Source organism: Squalius cephalus (assembly GCF_949319135.1).
Source record: "Squalius cephalus genome assembly, chromosome: 4".
In the NCBI taxonomy this organism is placed as follows: Eukaryota; Metazoa; Chordata; class Actinopteri; order Cypriniformes; family Leuciscidae; genus Squalius; species Squalius cephalus.
The window spans coordinates 43,891,285-43,912,926 of NC_137125.1; the positions used below are offsets into that span (position 1 = coordinate 43,891,285).

General features: G+C 36.6%; 2 protein-coding genes across 3 annotated transcripts in view; both read left to right on the top strand.

Annotated features, from left to right (window-relative positions):
* Window positions 1–21,642, top strand: part of slc26a5 (solute carrier family 26 member 5) — a 202,049-nt gene that overhangs the window by 74,987 nt on the left and 105,420 nt on the right. The window lies entirely within an intron of this gene.
* On the top strand, window positions 5,434–20,202 carry nrf1 (nuclear respiratory factor 1). 2 transcript variants are annotated; one of them, XM_079869756.1, is made up of 12 exons: window positions 5,434–5,583; window positions 7,534–7,783; window positions 8,016–8,130; window positions 8,914–9,040; window positions 9,129–9,272; window positions 12,018–12,176; window positions 12,651–12,854; window positions 13,369–13,470; window positions 13,613–13,770; window positions 14,757–14,798; window positions 15,843–15,967; window positions 19,710–20,202. In XM_079869756.1, the coding sequence occupies exons 2-12, from the start codon at window positions 7,561–7,563 to the stop codon at window positions 19,868–19,870; spliced, it is 1,560 nt and encodes a 519-aa protein (XP_079725882.1). In that variant the 5' UTR covers window positions 5,434–5,583; window positions 7,534–7,560; the 3' UTR covers window positions 19,871–20,202. The 2 variants fall into 2 exon arrangements, with proteins under 2 accessions (XP_079725882.1, XP_079725883.1); XM_079869757.1 differs by lacking the exon at window positions 14,757–14,798 and having other exon boundaries at window positions 5,436–5,583.

A 21,642-nucleotide genomic window follows, 5' to 3' on the forward strand; every position in this document is an offset into this window, starting at 1 on the left:
GTAAGCAGAATTGCAGAGGTAAATGCCCTGTGTGTGTGTGTGTGTGTGTGTGTGTGTGTGTGTGTTGAAAAGCCAATTCACAATGAGTTTGTGATGTAGGGCGGGACTTGATTTTGTCCATCAGGAATTGATTGCATCATTATTGTTTCCAACTGATGTGATGTCATGTGAGTGACAGGTTGTCCCGCCAGTAAACACATCATCAGAGAAGAGAAGTCGCTGCAAGAGGAAGTTAGTTCAATTAAAGATTACAAGGGCACATGTATTAAAAATAATAATAAAAATGATGATGTGCATAAATTATTGATAATAAATACTGCAATATTCCATTAAAAATAAGAAATGTCATATAAAAATAAATAAAAATCTGGATTTTTTTTATGTGGTCTCAGAAATTGGGACCCCACTCTCCTGTCCCTATCAGGAGAACAAAGATTTAATGCGGGGGCCAGGGGGATTGATGTGGACTATTTGTACAGACCATTATGTCTGTCGTTCTTTCTTTCCCTCTCACTTTTAGCCCCCTCGCTCTTCCTTCATGCCCTGTCATTACTTGCAGAGCAAGAAATGTCACAGTGGGGCACTGATGTCAGAGTGGTACAGTCCCCTCCTGAGCGTTAAATTAAGCATTCACACCAAAGAGAGACAGAGAATGACCCTTTTAGTTCTACTGTAGACATGTGACCACACGGTCCCATCTGCAGATCTGTTATTCTGTTTCGTCCCACTCTTTCGAACCTAAATCTTCTAAAGAAGTCTACCACTGAAATGACCTTTAAAACTGAGTTATAATCAACTTTTAATTTGAATGGTTTTGTCTCTCTCCCTATATAGGTTTCTATGGTTGTTATTAATGTGTTCTGTGTGGTTTTTAGCACATATTGGTTGCTGGTTGCTTAGTGTACTCAAGTTATGTCAGAAAGATTATACAAGTCGACTGCACATGAACGCCACCACAGCCATAATGATAAGTGGAAAACTGTATTTGTTAAAATAAATGAATAGAATAGAATATTTAACCATTCAGTTATAGCACCTTCATTTATAATAAAAACATAAAAAAGCAAAAACACACCTGATGTGCATTCTTTACATTTTGTAGAAATATTGTTTAAAAAAAATTGTATGCTGAATTTTTTGTAGAAAAGGTAGGTATGTCACCATTGATTTGATTGTGTCTGGCATCATATTACGACTTCCCAACTAGATACAAACTTCCCAGGAGGACCTGAAGTCAGAAGAACCCACCCCTCAAGTCTAATTTCTGGTCCCTCTGGTTGCTCAATTGAATCTGTGAGATTTTTTTCACCTCTTTTATCATTCAGCAGGTGAAAATCATCTGGTTGCTTAAAAATGACAGAACATCAACAAGTTGCATGATTTGGCATCACTATTAAGTTAAGTCGTTTTGAAAAAATCCTTAACCCTAAGATACACAATATAGTGTCCGGTTCTCCAATCTATCAGTTCCTCCTCAGTTTCGGTTGACAGCTGCAAATGCATGGGAAAGACCAGTCTTTGGCCCCCTTTCTGACATGTGACAAAGACACCATACGCAAAGTATTTTCGCCCTTTGTGAATGAGAGATAATTTTTGCACCTGTTCGCCACAGGACTTGCGGGGGAGGAAGGCACAGACGGAGAGGGGGAAAAAGCGGAGGGAACATAGAACGGAGGAAGAGAGGGAGAGATAATAGGAGATGAGAAGCAGGCATGGCAACAGGTTACGAGGGGAAAGCAAAAGGTGCCGATATCTTAATGGTTCAGTAAATTGGCTGTTTGCTACACATCGGCCCCCAGACAGACACTCAGCGCCACAGGGCCTCCCAGAAAACACAGCAGAACAACAGAGAATTCTCCTAATTATGAGCTGATTGCACTGACAGCAATCCGTGCTCTGATTACAGCTGGAATAAATTATACAAGCCTCTATTCATGGTTAAAGGGCTTGGGTTATTTCTGTTTTCCTTCCTTCATTCCCCACCGCAGATAATGCCTGCCTGACTGTGTTTGGCAAAGATCACACTTAATGGCTGATTTGGTGATGCCAACATTTTGTGTTGCCGTTTTTAGATTGATCTAATTTTGAATCATAAAGGTAAACAGTTGTTTCCTTTGGCAGTTTGACTAATGAAACAGTTATATCTGTCAAATGCAAGACAAAAAGAAAAAGTGCTTGAATTAACATGAAATTATGAGCATTATATTGAAGAAGGTATTCGGGAAGCCCTACAAATGTGGTTCTCAGCCTTTTTTACTTCAAGGCCCCCATTGTCAAAGGCAATATTTAAAGGCCCCTACTACAAAATGTGTATATATTCATTATAAATAATAGCAATCATCATAATTCTGCTTACAGTTGAAGTTGTGTGGTTTTTTTGATGGTGAAATATTTTGTCCTAAATTAACATCCAAAGATGTTGCTAAAATATTAAATCTTGATAAAAGTGACTTAAATGGTCTCAGAGTGCACTCTGGTGGTTTTGCCTTCATTCAAGAGTCAAGTCAAGTCACCTTTATTTATATAGCGCTTCTTACAATACAGACTGTTTTAAAGCAGCTTTACAGTGATAACAGGAAAATAATGCAACAAAGTTTGTTTCTAGACAATAGCGTAATAGTCCAGCTTAAGTTCAGTGATGGTTCATTTTTGTTGTAAAAAAAGTTATTAATTTAGTTTAATAAATTAGAAAGGAGAAAACTGTGATGTCATTGTCCAGCTCAGTTCAGTTCTCATATAATGGTGTCAATGCAGGCAGATCAATACCGTAATATATTAAATGTCCCCAACTAAGCAAGCCAAAAGCCAAGATGACAGTGGCAAGGAACCAAAACTCCATCAGGTGACAGAATGGAGAAAAGTGTTTTGGCCTGATGTATAATAAGCAAAGCGCAATCTGTTTTCTCAGTTCACTGCATTAATCTGTTTAACTCTGCGAAGGCAAAAACAAACTGTGACTGGTCTCTTGGTCTATCTTTGCCATGTAAGTGAGTGAAGCGTCCATTATTCCTCCCTCGGTGGCTTCAACTCATGAGCTCCTCACTGGCCTGACAATTACCATGAATTATCTTCACTTTCAGACAATCAATTAAGAGAATTATTGAACTCCTCTGAAACCTTATCGGTTCTCCCCAGCAGGGCAGCACAGTGAAGATAGATCGCAGATTGTGAAACCTCTAAAGACTGACTCTTTATCACTTTGCGTACCACCGCATGGGCCTGCAGTCACTCTCTGCCACAATAGGCTGAACTAAACAACCTTTAAACTAAAGCTTTATGCAATAAACTTAAGTGGACTTCAGGTCCGCTGCCAACAACAAAAGATGCCATAGTGGATTGAAATTATATCTAGGCTATTATACAATTTCCCGAGTGATTAAAGGGCATTTTAATACAGTAGCTTGCATTAACTGGATTAGATGCAGATAATAACCAAATTAAATACATTGTAGAAAAGCTAGTTTGTGTCTTGGAATAATCTGACATTCGGTTAAACACAAGCAAAAGCACAATGTTGTCATTTCAATCGCATGCACCATCAGTCATTCACACAGCAACTCAAAAATGATCATTTACTGCCATCTAGTGACACACATCAATCAAACAGACGAGGTGAAACATTTGTGATACCATATTGCCCTCTTATGGATGTTTTTTACTCTTAACAACGGATATTTAACCCTTTTATCGTTTTGGCTCATCTCCAAAAGACTCGTAACAACTTTTTAACGAAAAGGAAATCAAAAGTACTCACCAAATGTGGGATTTTTATAGATAAAACGACGTATCCACATCCAATCTCGTCTTTGTCCTTCCATCACACACAATCAAGGTTCATCAAGGCTTAATTGGAAACAGGTGAATGAGTTTTTTTTTGTTTTTTTGAGAGAACTTTTATTTTGCATTAGTTTTCATTTTAAATGTCTCGTAGAAAATCAAGAAGCCAAGTTAAAAGCAATGTAGTTTAATAGATGTACACGAAAAACAGGATGTTTTGCCATCCATTATCTTTTAATTATTCTGACATTACAGAAAACATTTTATGAACATTAACAATAAAATATATTTTATTCCAGAAATAAAAATAAATGCAGTAATATATATATATATATATTTATTTATATATATATATATATATATATATATATATATATATATATATATATATATAATACATTTATATATACATAAATTATTTTGAATAATTTGGTAATTTGACAAAATAATCAAAATATATCAATATATATTAATTCTATATTCTATATTAATTCTATCACTCTCTCTGCTCTCCACCTGTAGCTGGTGTGTGGTGAGCCGTTGTACTGTGGCTGCCGTTGCATCATTCAGATGCTGCACACTGGTGGTGGTTGAGGAGAGATTCCCTGATACGATTGTAAAGCACTTTGGGTGTACAGTAGTACATATGAAAGCACTATATAAATGCCTCATTCATTCATTAAAAACCTATGATAAAAATGCAATAAATAATAAAAATGATTTTTTTTATTGAATCTTGAATTTGTTGTTCTCTATTGCACCATATCCAATAAACAATTGTATTAATTTAAAAATTAAATGTGAATATATATATATATATATATATATATATATATATATATATATATATATATATATATACTATATATAAAATAAACTTATAAATACATTATTTGTTTGAAATGGTTTGGTAATTTGTCAAATTAATTTAACAATATATATTTCTATTTTTTATTATCTGTTGTACCATATTTTAATAAACCTAATGAACTTTAATGCACCGTGCATGTGAATTTTTTTTTCAGTTTCATATTAGAATCAATTTATAAATAAATAAATTATTTTGAATAATTTGGTAATTTGACAAAATAATCAAAAAATATTTATTTATATTTTTAATTCTCTGTCGAACCATATTTTAATGTACTCTGCATGAAAAAAAAAAATTCCACAGTTTCATATTAACAAAAAATAAATAACCATATCTAATAAAACAATATTTTTAAACACAAATTTAATCATTTATTTACAATTACATGTGAATTGTTCACTGTCTTTTACTCAGTTACATATACACACACAGAAAAGCTTTTGCCTATATATATACTGTGAAAAAAATATATCTATATGTATATATATTAATATCAATTTATAAATACATTAATTATTTCGAATAATTTGGTAATTTGACAAAATAATCAAAAAATATTTATTTCTATTTTTAATTCTCTGTCGAACCATATTTTAATGTACTGTGCATGAAAAAAATATTTTTCCACAGTTTCAAATCAACAAAAAATAAATATGCCAGGCCCAAGAAAACTGTCTATTTCCCGTGCACTTCTTTGAAAGTGTAGTGTGTACTCTGTGCTGCACTATCATGTAGCGTAGTTCAGGCTCTAGTCTGTAGAATGAGAGAGAGGGAGGGGCGGGGTTTGTTCTGTGCACTTCGCTCGGGGCCGCGCATCAGCCGCTGAGCTGAGCCCAGGACGCGCGCACTTGCTGCTCGTTCTTTGTCCTCCATTGCAGCTGGTGTTCGCAGCTCCGCCGCACAGCGCAGGCCCGAAGTAGCGCAGCCGCTCTGAGGTTAGTGCCCTACCGCGCAATCTCCAGCCATTTCAGCCCCGGCGCAGCCGCACCAAACAACCCGGCAGCGTTTGTCTTTCACACACTCAGATGCAGATCGCGACGATGCGAAACAGAACTCGGGACGATATCGAAAGCATTTACCAGGATCGCAATTATTATTTACCCCGCTCAAATTTGGGGCAAAATAATCATGGCGCTGTCGCAGGCCTTTGGCCTACTGAATTTAGATGTGCAATCGTAATCGCTCTTGTTTTGTCCAGATGCTAAATGGGTTTTCAGTGCTTGAGAGCTTGTGTTTATATGCTCTTGTTCGGGGAATCGGATTTGAATGCATGTTTCATGGCATATTAGCACAGAAGTGTTATCGATCAGTCGAGTGTTTAAATCGCTTTTTACAGAGTCGAAAACGGTGCCCGGCTAAATTTTATTTATAAGATAATTTCAGATGTTTTGAAGCTCGTCTGATTTTTTTACTGTCGTGTATGAAATAGCAGTTTGAAAAGGCTTCAGTGTTTAATGTTTCACTATTACAGTTCGCTCGCTTTACACGTATTATTCACAGTTTGAAAATAACCGCCATTTATGTGTTTGTTATTAATGCTGGACATCATTAACGTTAGTCTATATCGATTCAGTCATTTCAGATATTTAAACCTACCTTTTATGGTGGCTATTATTGGTTGTTGACGTGTCTTTTGATATTTGGAAACGTTTTTGGTGATTTGGGCATATCATTTGTACCGTTTCCAGAACAGTAATAGTGTCAGGGCCATTGAATATAATGATGATGATGCAGCGCGACGCGAGCTGGTGTATTTATCTATGTGGATCATTCGTAGCACCTACGTCATCCTAAATAATTCCTACATACGTTTTTATTTTATTTTATTTTTTAAATAAGAACGTTTTAATAATTTTAATCCATACTCCTTGCTGTGAGAGAAATGTCATTAGAATATCTTATTATTCAATAAAACTTAATTAAAAAATGTTCTCTCTCTGTGTCATTGGGTTTGTCATTGATAAAGCTTTGATTTCTTCCTGTTAATAATTCCTGAGGTCTTTATTTACATGATTGTACATTGCTAAATTGTAATACGCACAGCAAAGGTATATGCTGTTAATCATTTTGAATGCTAACATATCCTTTTGGGTAAATACAGAAAGCAGTCAGTCGTACAGACTACAGTCAAAACATTGTCACTGTAAATATATATATAACGTTATATATATAATTTTTTTTAAAACATTTTGATAAACAATATCATTTTCTCATATATATATATATATATATATATATATATATATATATATATATATATATATATATGAGAAAATTATATTGTTTATATGTGATTAGTGCCCCCTACAGGAGTGATGTTTAAAGCAATAAAAATAGGTGCAGTGCTTTATGAAAATGGTTATTAGATAACTTTTGTGTGTATAAAAAGGAGACCCTTTTCCTACACATTAAGTGTAAACTACTTAGGATAAATAGCATATACATTTACAAATGTCAAATTTTGGGGGGCTGATTCTGATCACTTAATGACATTGAGATCACACTTTAGTGGCCCAGTTTACCTGGATTCACCCCAGATTAAATGTTTTGTCATGATGTTTCAGTATAAAAGCATATCTGCCAACACTATACTAATAGAATACCATGTAAGTCTGATTCACATTACATACTAGTAAAAAGGGATTTTGGTAGCTAATATAAGACAATGTAATAAGATGATTCCTCCTCACATTTTTGAGTGCACATTTTATATGCAAATGCTTATACAAATTAAAATACACTTACGCACACATATATATTTGAGTACTTGGGCCACCTCAAAATATTAGGTCAATAACTCTCACCCTGACCTAATCTATTAATGTGAGCAAACCAGTTACTTGTGGAATGTGTGTGTGCTAATATACTGTTTATGTGTGTCTCAGTGTGTTTGAGAGAAACTGTATCGGGTGATGGAAGACCACACGGTGCATCAGACAGAGCACATGACCACTATCGAGGCCCATGCCGTCTCACAGCAGGTCGGGCAGGTGCATGTCGCCACGTACACAGAGCACGGCATGCTGAGCGCTGATGAGGATTCGCCCTCCTCACCCGACGATGACGCTTATGATGACTCTGACATCCTCAACTCAACTGGAACAGATGAGGTCACTGCACATCTGGCTGCTGCAGGTCGGTTCCAGCACATTGTTATTGTGTACTGACTGTGACTAGTGGTTATTACACTGGCCACTAGATGGTGAACTTGAACCATAAATTGGCTGCTGTCTTCTAGCTTAAGATGGCATGGTGCTAGCAATGTCAGTCATTGCTTCAATTCCCAGTGAATACACAGACAGCGTATATCCTGAATGATGTAGAATGTCTAAAAACAGCTGATTTTATGCCCCTAATTCTTTTTCAGGACCTGTTGGCATGGCAGCAGCCGCCGCTGTAGCAACAGGGAAGAAACGTAAACGGCCACACATCTTTGAATCAAACCCTTCAATCCGTAAAAGACAGCAGACCCGCTTGCTTAGGTGAACTATATTCACAGTATTGTTCAATGAATTGGTATTAAGTATCAGTGGTTTCTACAACATAACAGGTTCTGCACTCATAAAACGAGGCATTGGAAAGTTTGTAAGAACTTCAGGAGTTTATTTAAATAACACTTGACAACTTAGTGTTAACTAATAATTGTTGCAAACTGGTTCTACCAACAAAATATGAGTGCATTCCTGGAACTGGGTGTCGTTACACTACATCATTATGCATCGCTTTCTGCTAGAACTTTTACGGGCTTTTCCCAAATCACGGAAGTGACCTCGACGTTGGGGTTAGCTGTAGCGTAAGCCATCAGGCAAGTGTTATTTAAATAAACTCCTGATGTACTTACAAACTTTCCAATGCCTCGTTTTATGAGTACAGAACCTGTTTGTACTACTGTAGAAGTTTGGTACCATTCTGGGCATTATTAGTGGGGTAATTTATGAGATGCATCATAGGATCCATTAGCGCCTGCACTAAGCCATTCGGCTGATATCTCTAAATAAGCTCTAACTTTAATAATGTTCGACCAAGGGGAAAAAAGCTTCGGGGGGGGTTTGGCTCGAGGTCATGGTGCAAAGGACCCTAGGTTGAAATTACTCCGAATCATCCCTTTAATATTAACTAAGACTAATAAATGCTGTAGAAGTATTGTGCATTGTTAGTTCATGTTAACTAATGTAGTTAACAATTAAACCTTACTGTAAAGTGTTAGCATGATTTTTCCGAATTGTAGTTAACAATAACAACACTGACTCTTACTATGTCTGCAGGAAGCTGAGAGCGACTCTAGACGAGTACACGACACGGGTTGGCCAGCAGGCTATTGTGTTGTGCATCTCTCCCTCTAAACCGAACCCTGTGTTTAGAGTATTTGGAGCGGCACCATTGGAGAATGTGGTGAGTATTTTTACCCTGCATTTCCTCTTCATAGCATTTGCACTGTTTCTGATTTGACCCTTGTTTTGTTTTGATGTCCTGTGATCAGGTGAGGAAATACAAAAGCATGATTCTGGAGGATCTGGAAAACGCCCTGGCTGAACATGCGCCCCCTGGTGGTGGGGAGCTCACCTCTGAATTGCCTCCACTGACTATTGACGGCATACCAGTGTCTGTGGACAAGATGACACAGGTGGGCACCAGGTGGCGCTATGAGCCAGGAATTTTCTGCTTTGCCATGCAAATGAGCTTTTTCTGGACTCTTGCAGCAGCATTTAAGTCGTCTTCACTTCAACCACTACAGGGCTTTAGCACAGGTTACCTTTACTTTTGGCCTGGTGTAAGACCACATAACCAGTACAGCCACTTCATTTACCAGCTAGCCCATTACTCACTACCCCACATGCTGTGTGCTGATAGCTGATGTCCCTCAGGATAGACACACCTTGCTTGGGTTGTGGCAGTTGGAGGCAGGTCTGTGCAGGGATCATCAGGTGAGCTTGTACGCGCGAGTAATTATCCGGCACATCGTGCCCGAGCACAGGGGTTTCTGATTGGCTCCCAAGTGGATTAAGAGCAGAGCAGGGGGAGGGAATGGGCAGCTGATCGGTGTGTTTGGGGCGTGAGATTCCTCTTAATTCCTTCGCCATGTAATTAGACCATCTGCACAAACACAAGGAAGAGCCTACAACTCATGATGCCACTGTGGACAATCTGTTACATGACTTTGAACCCTGTACTTAACATCAGTATTAAGTTCAGGTTTTAGCTGTTATCAAGATTTATTTTTGTTTATTGAGATTTTTAAATTGTTTTATAATATATTTACACTACTGGGCAAAAGTTTGGAATTATTACTATTTTTAATGTTTTTGAATGAAGTCTCTTATGCTCATTAAGCCTGCATTTATTTGATAAAAAAACAGTAATATTCTGAAATGTTCTTACAGTTTAAACTAATGGTTTTCTATTTGAATATACTTTCAAATATAATTTATTCCTGTGATGCAGAGCTGAATTTTCAGCATCATTACTCTAGTCTTCAGTGTCTCATGATCCTTCAAAAGTCATTTGAATATGCTGATTTATTATCAATGTTAGAAACAGTTTTACTGCATAATATTATTTTATAACCTTCTTTGATGATGAATAAAAAGTAAAAAAAAGAAAGAAACAGCATTTTGTTTTAAATAGAAATCCTTTGTAACAATATACACTACCATTCAAAAGGTTTTATTTTATATTAAAGAAATTAATACTTTTATTCTGCAAGGATGTGTTAAATTGATAATTATATTGTTAGAATTTTTTTTGCTTTGATCACATGAATAAATTATATTTTAAAGTATATTAGAATAGAAAACCATTATTTTAAATTGTAATAATATTTCACAATATTACAGTTTTTTTCTGTATTCGTAATAAAAAAATAAGAGACTTCTTTCAAAAACATTAACAATGGTAATGGTAATATACTTTATATATTAGTGTGACATGTATACATTGTGTATACATTATATAAAAAAAATTACAATAATCTTTGAGTGTACCATTTGAAATACAATTTTTTTTTAAATCCTTATCCAGCAATCACAACTGGAAGAATCTTAGAAATGAATTGGTCAAAAACTTGACTTTTCAATGAATTAGTTGTATCAGAACTTTTTCTTTTCTCCTGAAATCCTTCTCTACTAGCTGTTCGCCATGTTGTTGTCTGTCACCGTCCAATGTCAGGCTTACAGGAAGTGTTTGTGACAGTGAGAGAGTGGGAGGGAGGGAGAAGCTCTTTTGGGAACTGATTTATTCCTCCCAAGCCAAATTTAGCCTGTGATGTCGAGGTGAACAGACGTTGCTACAGAGTGCTGTGCAGTTCAATCCCTGGCCTGCCTACGGAATTACCAAGGGCACTGAGGGCACTGGGATAAACTCCACAACTCCACCCTCACCCACTGGACAGAGCTGTTGCTGGGCTAATGGACTGCCCCATACAATTCAGTGTTATTTTAAAAAGTCAATGGACTCATTCAGGCAAAAAAAAAAAAAAGCCCCTTGATTGTCATGTTAATACCTTAACAATTCCTTACTAACACTTTTTTAGATTACGACTTTAAGCCCGTTAAAATACATTTCAAATCTAACCAAAAGCAATATGGCATCATTGCAAAATTTGTTACTGAATTTTCAATAGTTTTTTTCCCCCTTGCATTTATTATTTCTATTTCTTGGTTTCATTGATTTGTATTTATACAGATTTTTTAAATTTATTTTCCTTTCATATATTTAACCATTCATTGCCATCTTTAAACTTTAAAGAGACAGCACTGCCTTTTTTTTATATACATTAATGTGGTATTTATGTGTCTTCAGCGTCATATGAACCTTCAGAAATCATTATAATATGCTGATTTGTTGCTCAAGAAACATTTTTTTTTTATCAATATTGAAAACATTTGTGCTGCTTAATATTTTTCTGAAAACCGTAATGCATTTTTTCAGGACTCTTTGATGAATAGATGGTTCAAAAGAACAGCATTTATTTTAAATAGAAATCTTTTTTAATCAATCTTACTGACCCCAAACTTTTGAACAGTAGTATACCAACCTTAAAAGTGTTAATTAATTTACTTGTTGTCTACATAATCTATAGTGCAGTGGTGTATGTTCCATCTTCTCAATCTCCTGCAGTCAGTGTGCAGTGGAGCCTCACCCATAGATTAATCTTTAAATAGAAACCTAATAGTCTACTTTTAGCTTTTCACAAGCTATACGTGTCGGCAGACTGTCTGTACTCAGTTGCAGAAGGAAGGGGAAAATCAATGGCTTGCTGTTTCCAAACTCTCCTCACACAAATTTAATTTTTCCAGAGGCCGTCGTGCGCTCTGCCACTCCCAGTTTAAAATCTCCCACAGTGATTGTGCGCTCTTTGTTGCTTTTTCAGGCCCAGCTCAGAGCGTTCATTCCAGAAATGCTAAAGTATTCCACAGGCCGTGGGAAGCCTGGCTGGGGGAAAGAGAGCTGCAAGCCCATCTGGTGGCCGGAGGACATTCCTTGGGCCAACGTACGCAGTGACGTCCGAACAGAGGAGCAGAAACAGAGGGTAGTGTTGGGGGCTCACACTAGGACTGGGGCATAAAGAAGTAACACTACAGAATATTTTTGACCAACAATATATAGAATATGGTTAAAATTCAAAACTAAATGTATATATTTGCTTAAGATGGTAAAACATTATATTAAAGTGTGTAGAATTATATATCATTCATTATATATTCATATAGAAAAATACAGTATAAATTTAGGTTAAAATAAGAATGTAATATTTAATCATTTTAATTTATTAAAATATAGAACAATTACAATATACAGTACTAAAGCAGCAGTATTTACCAACATATATTTTTACTAAAACATTTAATTCTATGATAAATGCTACACAAGATGACAAATGAATTGTTGAATCAGCCACACCATAGTTTTGTCAGCTTTCCACAAAATGGCATCTGAGTTGAAGCAAATGAGCTAGAGTTTGCATCATCTTGATTTATCGAGGGCTTATTTCCGTTGGAAACAGGTGTCATGGACGCAAGCCCTGAGGACTATCGTTAAAAACTGCTATAAGCAGCATGGGAGAGAGGACCTGCTCTACGCCTTTGAGGACCAGATCACCCCACAGCAAGTTGCCACAACAGCCACTCACAGCATTGCACACCTAGTGCCGTCACAGACCGTAGTGCAGACGATCAGTAATCCTGATGGAACCGTCTCGCTCATACAGGTGAGCTCAGGTCCCAGTTGTGGGAACAACTACACGGTTGTTTTTGACTACAGTATATACAAGATCCACTGGAGGACTTCATTTAGAGTAGAGGGAGATCATAATATAAAAAAATAACTAATATGTACTATTTAAGTCAACATGACATCAAATATTTACCATTTACTGCCTTAATACACGTAATTGGTCTGATTGTGTATAAACGTGTGTATATGTATGTGTGTCCTAATCCTATATATATATATATATATATATATATATATATATATATATATATATACATATATATATACATACACAAATTAAAATCACACTAATCAAATAAATGCAGCCTTGATGAGCATAAGAGACTTTTTTCTAAATCATTAAAAAGGTTAAATTGATTAAAATGGTAATTTTTGTTATGCTGATAAGATTTATAGTTTTTTTAAAAGTATTAAATAAGAAAAAGTAAACATTTTCTCCAGCGGTCACATTACAGTATCCTAATGTCCAAATTTGAACTAATCAAAAGGTTGGCACTGGAGCCACGGTAGCAACACTGGCAGATGCGTCAGAATTGCCAGGCACGGTGACAGTCGCCCAGGTGAATTACTCCACAGTGACGGATGGAGAGGTAATGTCAACACACAATTCCTTATCTGAATATTCCATGAGTTTGCATCTTGTGCATGTTCTGTCCTGTCCTTACACGCACACACTGTGCTTTTAGGTCACATCTCTCCCTTCACACCTATTATTGTTATTTCGTCTCTAAGGTGGAGCAGAATTGGGCCACACTACAGGGAGGCGAGATGACCATCCAGACCACGCAAGCGTCGGAGGCCACGCAGGCTGTGGCTTCCTTAGCCGAAGCTGCGGTTGCTGCATCACATGAGATGCAACAGGGGGCAACTGTTACCATGGCACTCAACAGGTACTCATGGGAAGTAGAGGTGAAGCTGGGGTTGGGGAGAGAGAGAAAGGAAATACTGAACCGCAGCAGCTTCTAGGTGCAGGTTTAAGTCCCCAGGGTCTTATTAACAGGCCTCACCTGAGCCTGTTCTCCTGTTTATCACAAGGAGGTAGCAGCAGCAGCAGCTCAGAAATACAGCACAGCGGGAACAATTGGACCATACTCCATTCCCACAACAATTAGGCTGAGGAGGCATTGTTTTCTGCTCAACAGTCTTCATTAAAGCAGTAAAATCTACCATCAGTCTGCTTAGCACAGTCAGGACATCTACAAATGGGATCAAAAAAAGTTTATTTTCGTCTACTAAAGCCCCGTAGCACTGTAAATAGCCCTCTTTTTTGTCAGTTTCTCAAAGGGAATCGGGATAGACAGTCTTTGGACTCTATTTGGATTGGAAGCCCATTTCTGCCACATAAGAAAAAAAAAATCATGCTTTGTTTGAATTTCAAATTATAAAATAAAAACTCATGATCATGTAGTAAGTCATAATTTAGATAAATTTTGAGTTTTGTCAATTTTCTTTATCTCAGAATGTCAATTTTGGAGATTTATCTCATAATTATGACTTAGAAAGTTGAAATTGTGACATACTGTTGTAATTGACTTGCCAATTTCATCTTTTCTTGTAGTTTTCGAATGTTATGACAGACTTAGTATGTCATCCTTTTTATTTTTTATATAATTTTGACTAATTATGAAGTTAGATAAAGTCTTGTGATGAAAATGTCAAAACATTTTGTCCAAATATGACTTTTTATCTCACAATTTTGACTTGGTGTCAGTTTCAACTTTTTGTCAATTTCGAAATACTATGTCATATTTTAGACTTTCATCGGTAACACTTGGTTGTGTTAAGAATAAACCACCAATTTATCAACCATACTTTTGTTGCTTACAGTTACTGTAGACTACAACAGATTTAAACATGGATAAATGGTTATCAACAGGGTCGCTGAAAAGGACAAATGCAGAAGTTTCTTCATCTACAAGTAAGGATAAATCTTCAGCAATGCATGACATCAAAAAGACAAAAAAATAAAGGCTAAATTCTTTAGTGACAACCTAGCTAGTCTTCACATGTGTGGGAGTGGAGAACAAGCAGCTACCGCTCTGTTGCTGAAATGAAGCTTTATATTATTTAGCTTATTTTAGGTTTGCTTTACACATTATTTTACCAGATTGAGCTTTACGTCAAGCCTGGTCTCTATTTGCAACTTAGTTCTCTTCAGCCTTACATACAGTGCTTAGTAAATGTTAAACAACATCAACCTTTGCATTAGGTAAGTCACAAAGATTGTAGTTTACAAGGTCTAATTGTTATGCCAGAGTCTCTTAAGGCTTGGCCAGGCCTTGTTCTAGAGGGTGCTAAGCAACCTCAAATGAAAGCAAGAGCATCCTCAGTGGAAGCTGTAATAATAGGAAATTGGCGAAACAGAATTGGCAAATGTATTTGTGTTTGCGCTCTAAAGAGCGTCAAATGTTTCTATTTACAACGTGCTTTTTCAGTGTTGATCAATGTAGCCAATCACAGACATATCTGTTGATTTCTTGAACTCAATGGCCAATCAGGGCTGTTTAAGTTAGTCAGAATCCACTCACCACTCGAGTGTAGACACGATAGTGTAGACAGCTTCATTGATTAAATGCCACGTGCACGCTGCAAATGCGGAATTCACTCTTGAAATTGCAATGATTGACATAGTGACCATTGCAATGGACAGGACAAAAATCTGATATGTTCATTAAGGCTAGAGCACGCGATTTGATTCTGGAACCGGGCCTGGGCTTGGTAACCCATATACTTATGTGTCAGAAATGGGCGTCCGTATTTGGACATCTATCAAGAGAGCAAGAAGAACTTGTTTAGGACAGTGGTTATCTTTTTCTGGTTCCTCTTGAGTGACTTCCTGCACTAGGGGGCAGTACACACCAATTCACATCAATACATCTTAAATCCTGTATAAAGCATTGCATGTTTATGAAAGCAGGGATATTGTGAGATTATTTCCTTAATTTACATCTGTGTGTTGCAGTGAAGCAGCAGCTCACGCAGTGGCGACATTAGCGGAAGCGACTCTTCAGGGCGGAGGACAGATCGTGTTAGCGGGAGAAACGGCGGCCGCAGTAGGAGCTTTAACTGGAGTTTCGGATGGCAGTGGTATGAACCCCTGCTCTATATCACCAGCATCCACACACTCAAATACATAACAAACAGGAAAGTGTGGGGTGGGCAAACATATGATGAAACGTCCCTTTCGTCATCACTCATCTAGTATGTGAGGGAACGTATTGGTCTCATGTAAGGTGTGTTAGAGCGTGAGGAAGTCCGTGGAGGTCTATTGTAATCCCCGGGGTGTTTGTTGGACAGATGGTGACTCCAGCTTCTACACTTCTTGCTAATCCTTGCTTTGACTCAACCACTAAGCGTTCTGCATATGCACGGCATCCTCTAGTAGTGCTGCTTACACATGCATTAGAAGCCATTTTACAAACCAAGTGCAGTGCTAATGTGTACTATAGGCATTCATTACAGCGTATTGAAATGGCACTACACGTTTCCTTTTTTAGCTGCGATAAACTAGGTTAGATTGAAAAGCTAGAAAATCAACAGAAGTTTGTTTTTCTCTTCTGACCATGACATCCTTAAAGACAAAGTGAAGTGCCACTTGCAAACCATTTCCATAATGTGACGCATTTCTGTGGAAAATTGTTGCAAGAGCAAGTTGATTTTGATTTAAGAATTTTTTAGGGATACACTAATATTACAATTCTTGCCGATGCAATAGGCTGATAAATCTTTTTTTATTTTTTTTTTATGGCCAATAATATAAAAATGTCAATCTAAATACATTAACGCTTTATAATAAGCTTCCGTTTTTTAACATTAGTTAACTACATTACATTAAATACCAATGAAAATTCCTCCAAATCATTTATTAATCTTAGTTTGTTAATTTCAACATTTACTAATACATTAATAAAATCAAATGTTGTATCTGTTAATGTACAGCTAACGTGAACTAATAATAAACTAGCACCGCATTGTAAAGTGTTAATCAAAATTCTATAATAATTTAAAATAATACACTAAATAAATTAACAATAACACTAGAACCTAAAATAATTGAAAGTGAATTTATGCAATACATAAAGTACAGTATGAAAAATGGCTATTCATTTTTGAGATTTTCTAAAGATTTCATTGTCCACTGTTTCAGATCCATATTGGTTGGAGTAAGAGAAACTTGCTGAAAATAAATAAGTTACTTTTTGCCTTCATGATTTTGGCGTTCATATTAAACAAACTTAATTATAACAAATTATTCAATTCTAAAATGCATTCTTGGATGGACATTCGGTTAGTGGCGTATGCTTTGTCGGCTATAGGAACATTCAATTAAAGATTAAGATTATTTGATATCATTCGATATCTACCGATAAATCAGCTGACAATCGATATGGTGCATCTTATTTCTAATATACACTAATGATTCATTCAATAACAATAAGACCAAGAACATCCATTCAGAAAGTAAATGGGGTCCAAATTGCTTTAATGTTGATTTTAATGGGTAAAATGGTTCTACTCAAAAGTTGGTCCAATCATACCTGTCCATTTCCAAGTGACCTATCGTACCTAGTGTCCTGGCTTAGTCCATTGCCCCCATTGACCAAAAGGAAGCCCCCCCCCCCCCTCCTAACCCCCGAGGAACCCTCTTAAAGGGCTTTGATCCTCTCCATTATCAGAGCATAGTCTAATCACAGAGCCAGCTGTCAGCACTGGGAAGCCCAGTCTATAAAACACACACACAATCTCACATGACATTAAGAGAATAGACAGGAGCAAGGGCTGTATTTAAACATAAAAGCTGATTAGCAGGCATTAAAACTACAATTAAAGACATGGGCGTCAGGCCTTACCCCACTCTTGGTATTAATATATGACCACTGCCGTTACATTTTTTTTCTTTTAATATTTTATATAATTGAATCGTTAAGTTTATTAGCAATTCTACATATGCATGAAATAATGTACTACATATTGAACTATACTTTTTAGTCCCGCAGCCCTTTTATACTCGCTATCTCTTGATTGACCATCTGTTGGCCTTATGAGTCCCGGAGATCCAACTCTGCCTAAAACGAGGCCCTCTCTGTTAAGCTGCGCAATTAAACCCAATTTACGCTTCAGCACGGGGAGATTTGGGAGAGCGTAGTCAACAACAGACAGACACTTGACGGACAGCCAGTGTTTATTGACCTTATTCAATCAGTGAAATGGCAGTGCGGGTGCAGCTTTGAAGTGGCTGGTCTGAGGTAATCGTGACTGATTTCTGTTTCCTGCCCCAATGCCCCTTTATCGCTCCGTAAGCCTCGTAGAAACCCTCAATGTCAGAGTGACTGAGGGTTTGTAGGCTCTTCACTCAAAAAAACAATGCTTCCAAACTCCCCGTCAATTATTGAGACACAATGTGATTAAGAGAAATAAGAGTCGCTTGTATCCCACGTGGAGTAACTGATTTTCCCCTTTTTAAAGGTGTGAATCTCATAAAAACATGTTGATGTTTTCATCAAAAGAAAAATATGTGTATATATATATATATATATATATATATATATATATATATATATATATATATAGCGCAAAAATATACTATTTAGGTATTATTTATATGAAGTATTTACATCATTTTAATGAATCATTTTTATATTGTTATATTTGAATTTACACTGACAACTGAGTGTCATTTATTATTTGTCATTTGTTGGTAACACTTTATTTTACAGTGTCCTTTAATTACTATAGTAATAACTATAAATGATGCATAATTACATCTAACTAAATCAAACCTTCATCCTATCCCAATATTTAGTAAATGTAGTTCATTTTTATTACTCAGCACATAAATGTCTAATTACACTGTAACAAGGATACCTTAAAATAGAGTGTAATCTCATTGTTATTATAAGCACTTTCTAAATTAAAGTGAAAATAATATATTTATTTATTTGAATTTTCAATCATTCAAATTGGGTGAGGAGCTTAATTATCATAGCCTCATTAATGCTTTTTTCCTTTTTTATGAACGTTTCATGACAGGTTTTGTGAGATTCACCCTAAGAATTCATTAAATAATTCTGCGGGGAACAAGTCAAAATCATTTTCCATTCCTTTTTAAGATACATTTAAGCTCAAAACTGATCTACTTTTTGCGTTAAGCTGCGATTAAAGGGAACATTTAGCTTGGGGAGGTTGTGCCGGCATGAATAGATAAACTAACTGACAGCCTAAATGACGACTTTGAAATATGAGCCTTTCTTTGAGACGCTGGGACAGAGTAGCATCGTGAGACTATTTTCAGCACGCTTTCAGAGAATGAACATGATGCACAAGTCCAGCGTCCGGCAGGTACGCCACCGCAAGACTTTCTCGATGGGTTTACGAGTCATGGTTAGTTTTGACCTTTCGCATTGCCCATATGAGCAGGTTGCTCACCCTCCTGCCCCGTGTGACTGCAGCAGTAATCCAGGCTGCTCCGCTCACAGCTGGGCGGGGAAACAGAGGTAGATTGAGAAAGAGAGAGGGGTTTAACCTCGAGTCGGAGAGGGAGAAGCGGAAGCTGGGAGTGGCCGCCTCAATTACTCCATTGTTCCGCATTGCAGTGTGATGCTCTAGCCCAGCCCTGGCCACGTAGCGTTCAAACTCTTAACATGGCCGCTCGATTACGCACTTCAAAACTCCCCTCCCTCCCAACAGTCTCAAATGACAAGTTACGTGCATCCCAAACCACTATGCCGCTGTCTTCACTGATGACATCACAGTTCTGTGAAGAGTGACCGAAATGAGTTTATACACACAGAAGTTGTCATATATGTAACGGGTGTTTGTGTCATCCCAGGTCTCGTCCAGATTCCAGTCAGCATGTATCAGACGGTCGTCACCAGTTTGGCCCAGGGAAATCGACCCGTTCAGGTGGCCATGGCTCCCGTAGCCACGCGCATCGACAACACGGTAACACTTGACGGACAGGCGGTGGAAGTGGTGACCCTAGAACAGTGACATACTCTACCCCTGCAGATGTGTGGGACAGGAAATTCAGCGCCTATGTGAAGTGGCTGCTGGAGTATAGTGTAAAAATAATATTTGAACCTGTTCACATACGTCTGCAGGGGTTGGATGGCTTTTTCCTGTTAATATTATTGTTGTTATTTTTTTACATTGTACACAGTTCATTGTGCTATTATAATTTTTTTTCCCTAGTGTTGTTAAATATGTTAATGTTAGTTTTTTTTTTTTTTTTTAGCTGATGTTCGATAAATGTATTGCAACAAAAGAAAACAAAATCAACCAAATTTTCAGCCTTCAAAAACTGGCATAATTTGTTCCTTTCTCCCCAGATAAGTCTTTCTTGATATGTTTTCTCCTAAGTTTTAATCTAGGTTTATATATATATATATATATATATATATATATATATATATATATATATATATATATATATATATATATATAGTGAACCATCTTGTGCCATATTTGAATCATTTCATTAATATATTATGTGAAAATTGCATTACGATTTTAGTGTTAGATTCCATTGACTACTGAGATGACATGCATGTTTTTTTGTTTTTTTGTCAGGCTGTATAATGTAGAATTCTCTTTGTATGCATTTCACATCAACTCCCAATGTAAAAAAAAAATGGTATGACCTTGAATGATTGTGTGGTGTATTGAATGAGACCACCGTTTCCTGTCGGTACAGAAGAACACTGGCGCTCAGTGCTGTCTATAGACTTTCACTGAATTGTACTATTAATCCATAACTATAAATGTCGACGACTTACCAATGACGAGGCTGAAGATGTAGCACTCCGTATCATTCAACTTTTATACTTCAGATCATGAACAGACTTTACATATTCATGGTATATTAACATCTTGTTTTGAAACTGCTGGGGAAAATGTTTTATTTATTTTTTAATTTATTTTTCTTTAATGTTTTTGGTTAGACGTGCGCTCATATCTTTAGATTAACATGAAATCACACATTGAAAGAGCTCAAGATATGATACAGGGCATATTTTGAATTCTGGTGTTATTGCATATATTGCTAAGAACCATAAATTCATATCTCTTTCTTTATCTCACAAGCTCTTGTTGTATTGTTTCCACAATGCAAATTCGTGTGTCAAATATGGATGTTTTGTTACTGTTAATCACCTCTTCCACTCATAACCCGCTCTGTCAAGTTTTCTGCTCCTGGTCGGTTTGAATTTTTATACGTCTGTAAGACTTCACGCAATGAGATCCTTTTTATGTAAAATATGTAAAATATAAGGTTGATGAAACTGAACTCTCCCATGTTGCCGGTGAAAGAATGATGGTAACATTGACAGAGTTTGTCTTTCCCTTTTTATCCAGTCTTGGAAATAAAGTGGCCACTATTCAGAATTGTGTTTTTGAAAATTATTACAGAAATATAATCACTGCTGATACAAGGAAAGTGCTTTAATGCTTTAATAATAATACAAGTACTACCTAATAAAATATTAAAGACAGGTTTCTGATTAGAACAGTTTATTAAGGAAATTCATTGTGCTGTTATAGTTCATTATACTGCAATATAAAAAGTTTATAGTTGGCCTGTGCAGTGGGATCAACAGATTTTTAGCACAACTGGAAATGCTGTATTGACCAGTTGTCATTCAGAACTATGGGCCATATTGCACTAACACCATCATAAATCCCCAAATTTGAGAATAAATCCAATATGGAAGTTAGTAATCTGCATGCATTTAGATACCACCCATCTTATGTCAAGGTCACTAGTC

What these genes read in the sequence shown, in the direction of transcription:
- nrf1 (XM_079869756.1), top strand. Translation starts at nt 7,561, where the DNA reads ATGGAAGACCACACGGTGCATCAGACAGAGCACATGACCACTATCGAG. An exon ending in CTGTGGACAAGATGACACAG is followed by an intron (nt 9,273 to 12,017) that starts GTGGGCACCAGG and finishes TTGCTTTTTCAG; the next exon opens with GCCCAGCTCAGAGCGTTCAT. An exon ending in CCACAGTGACGGATGGAGAG is followed by an intron (nt 13,471 to 13,612) that starts GTAATGTCAACA and finishes TTCGTCTCTAAG; the next exon opens with GTGGAGCAGAATTGGGCCAC.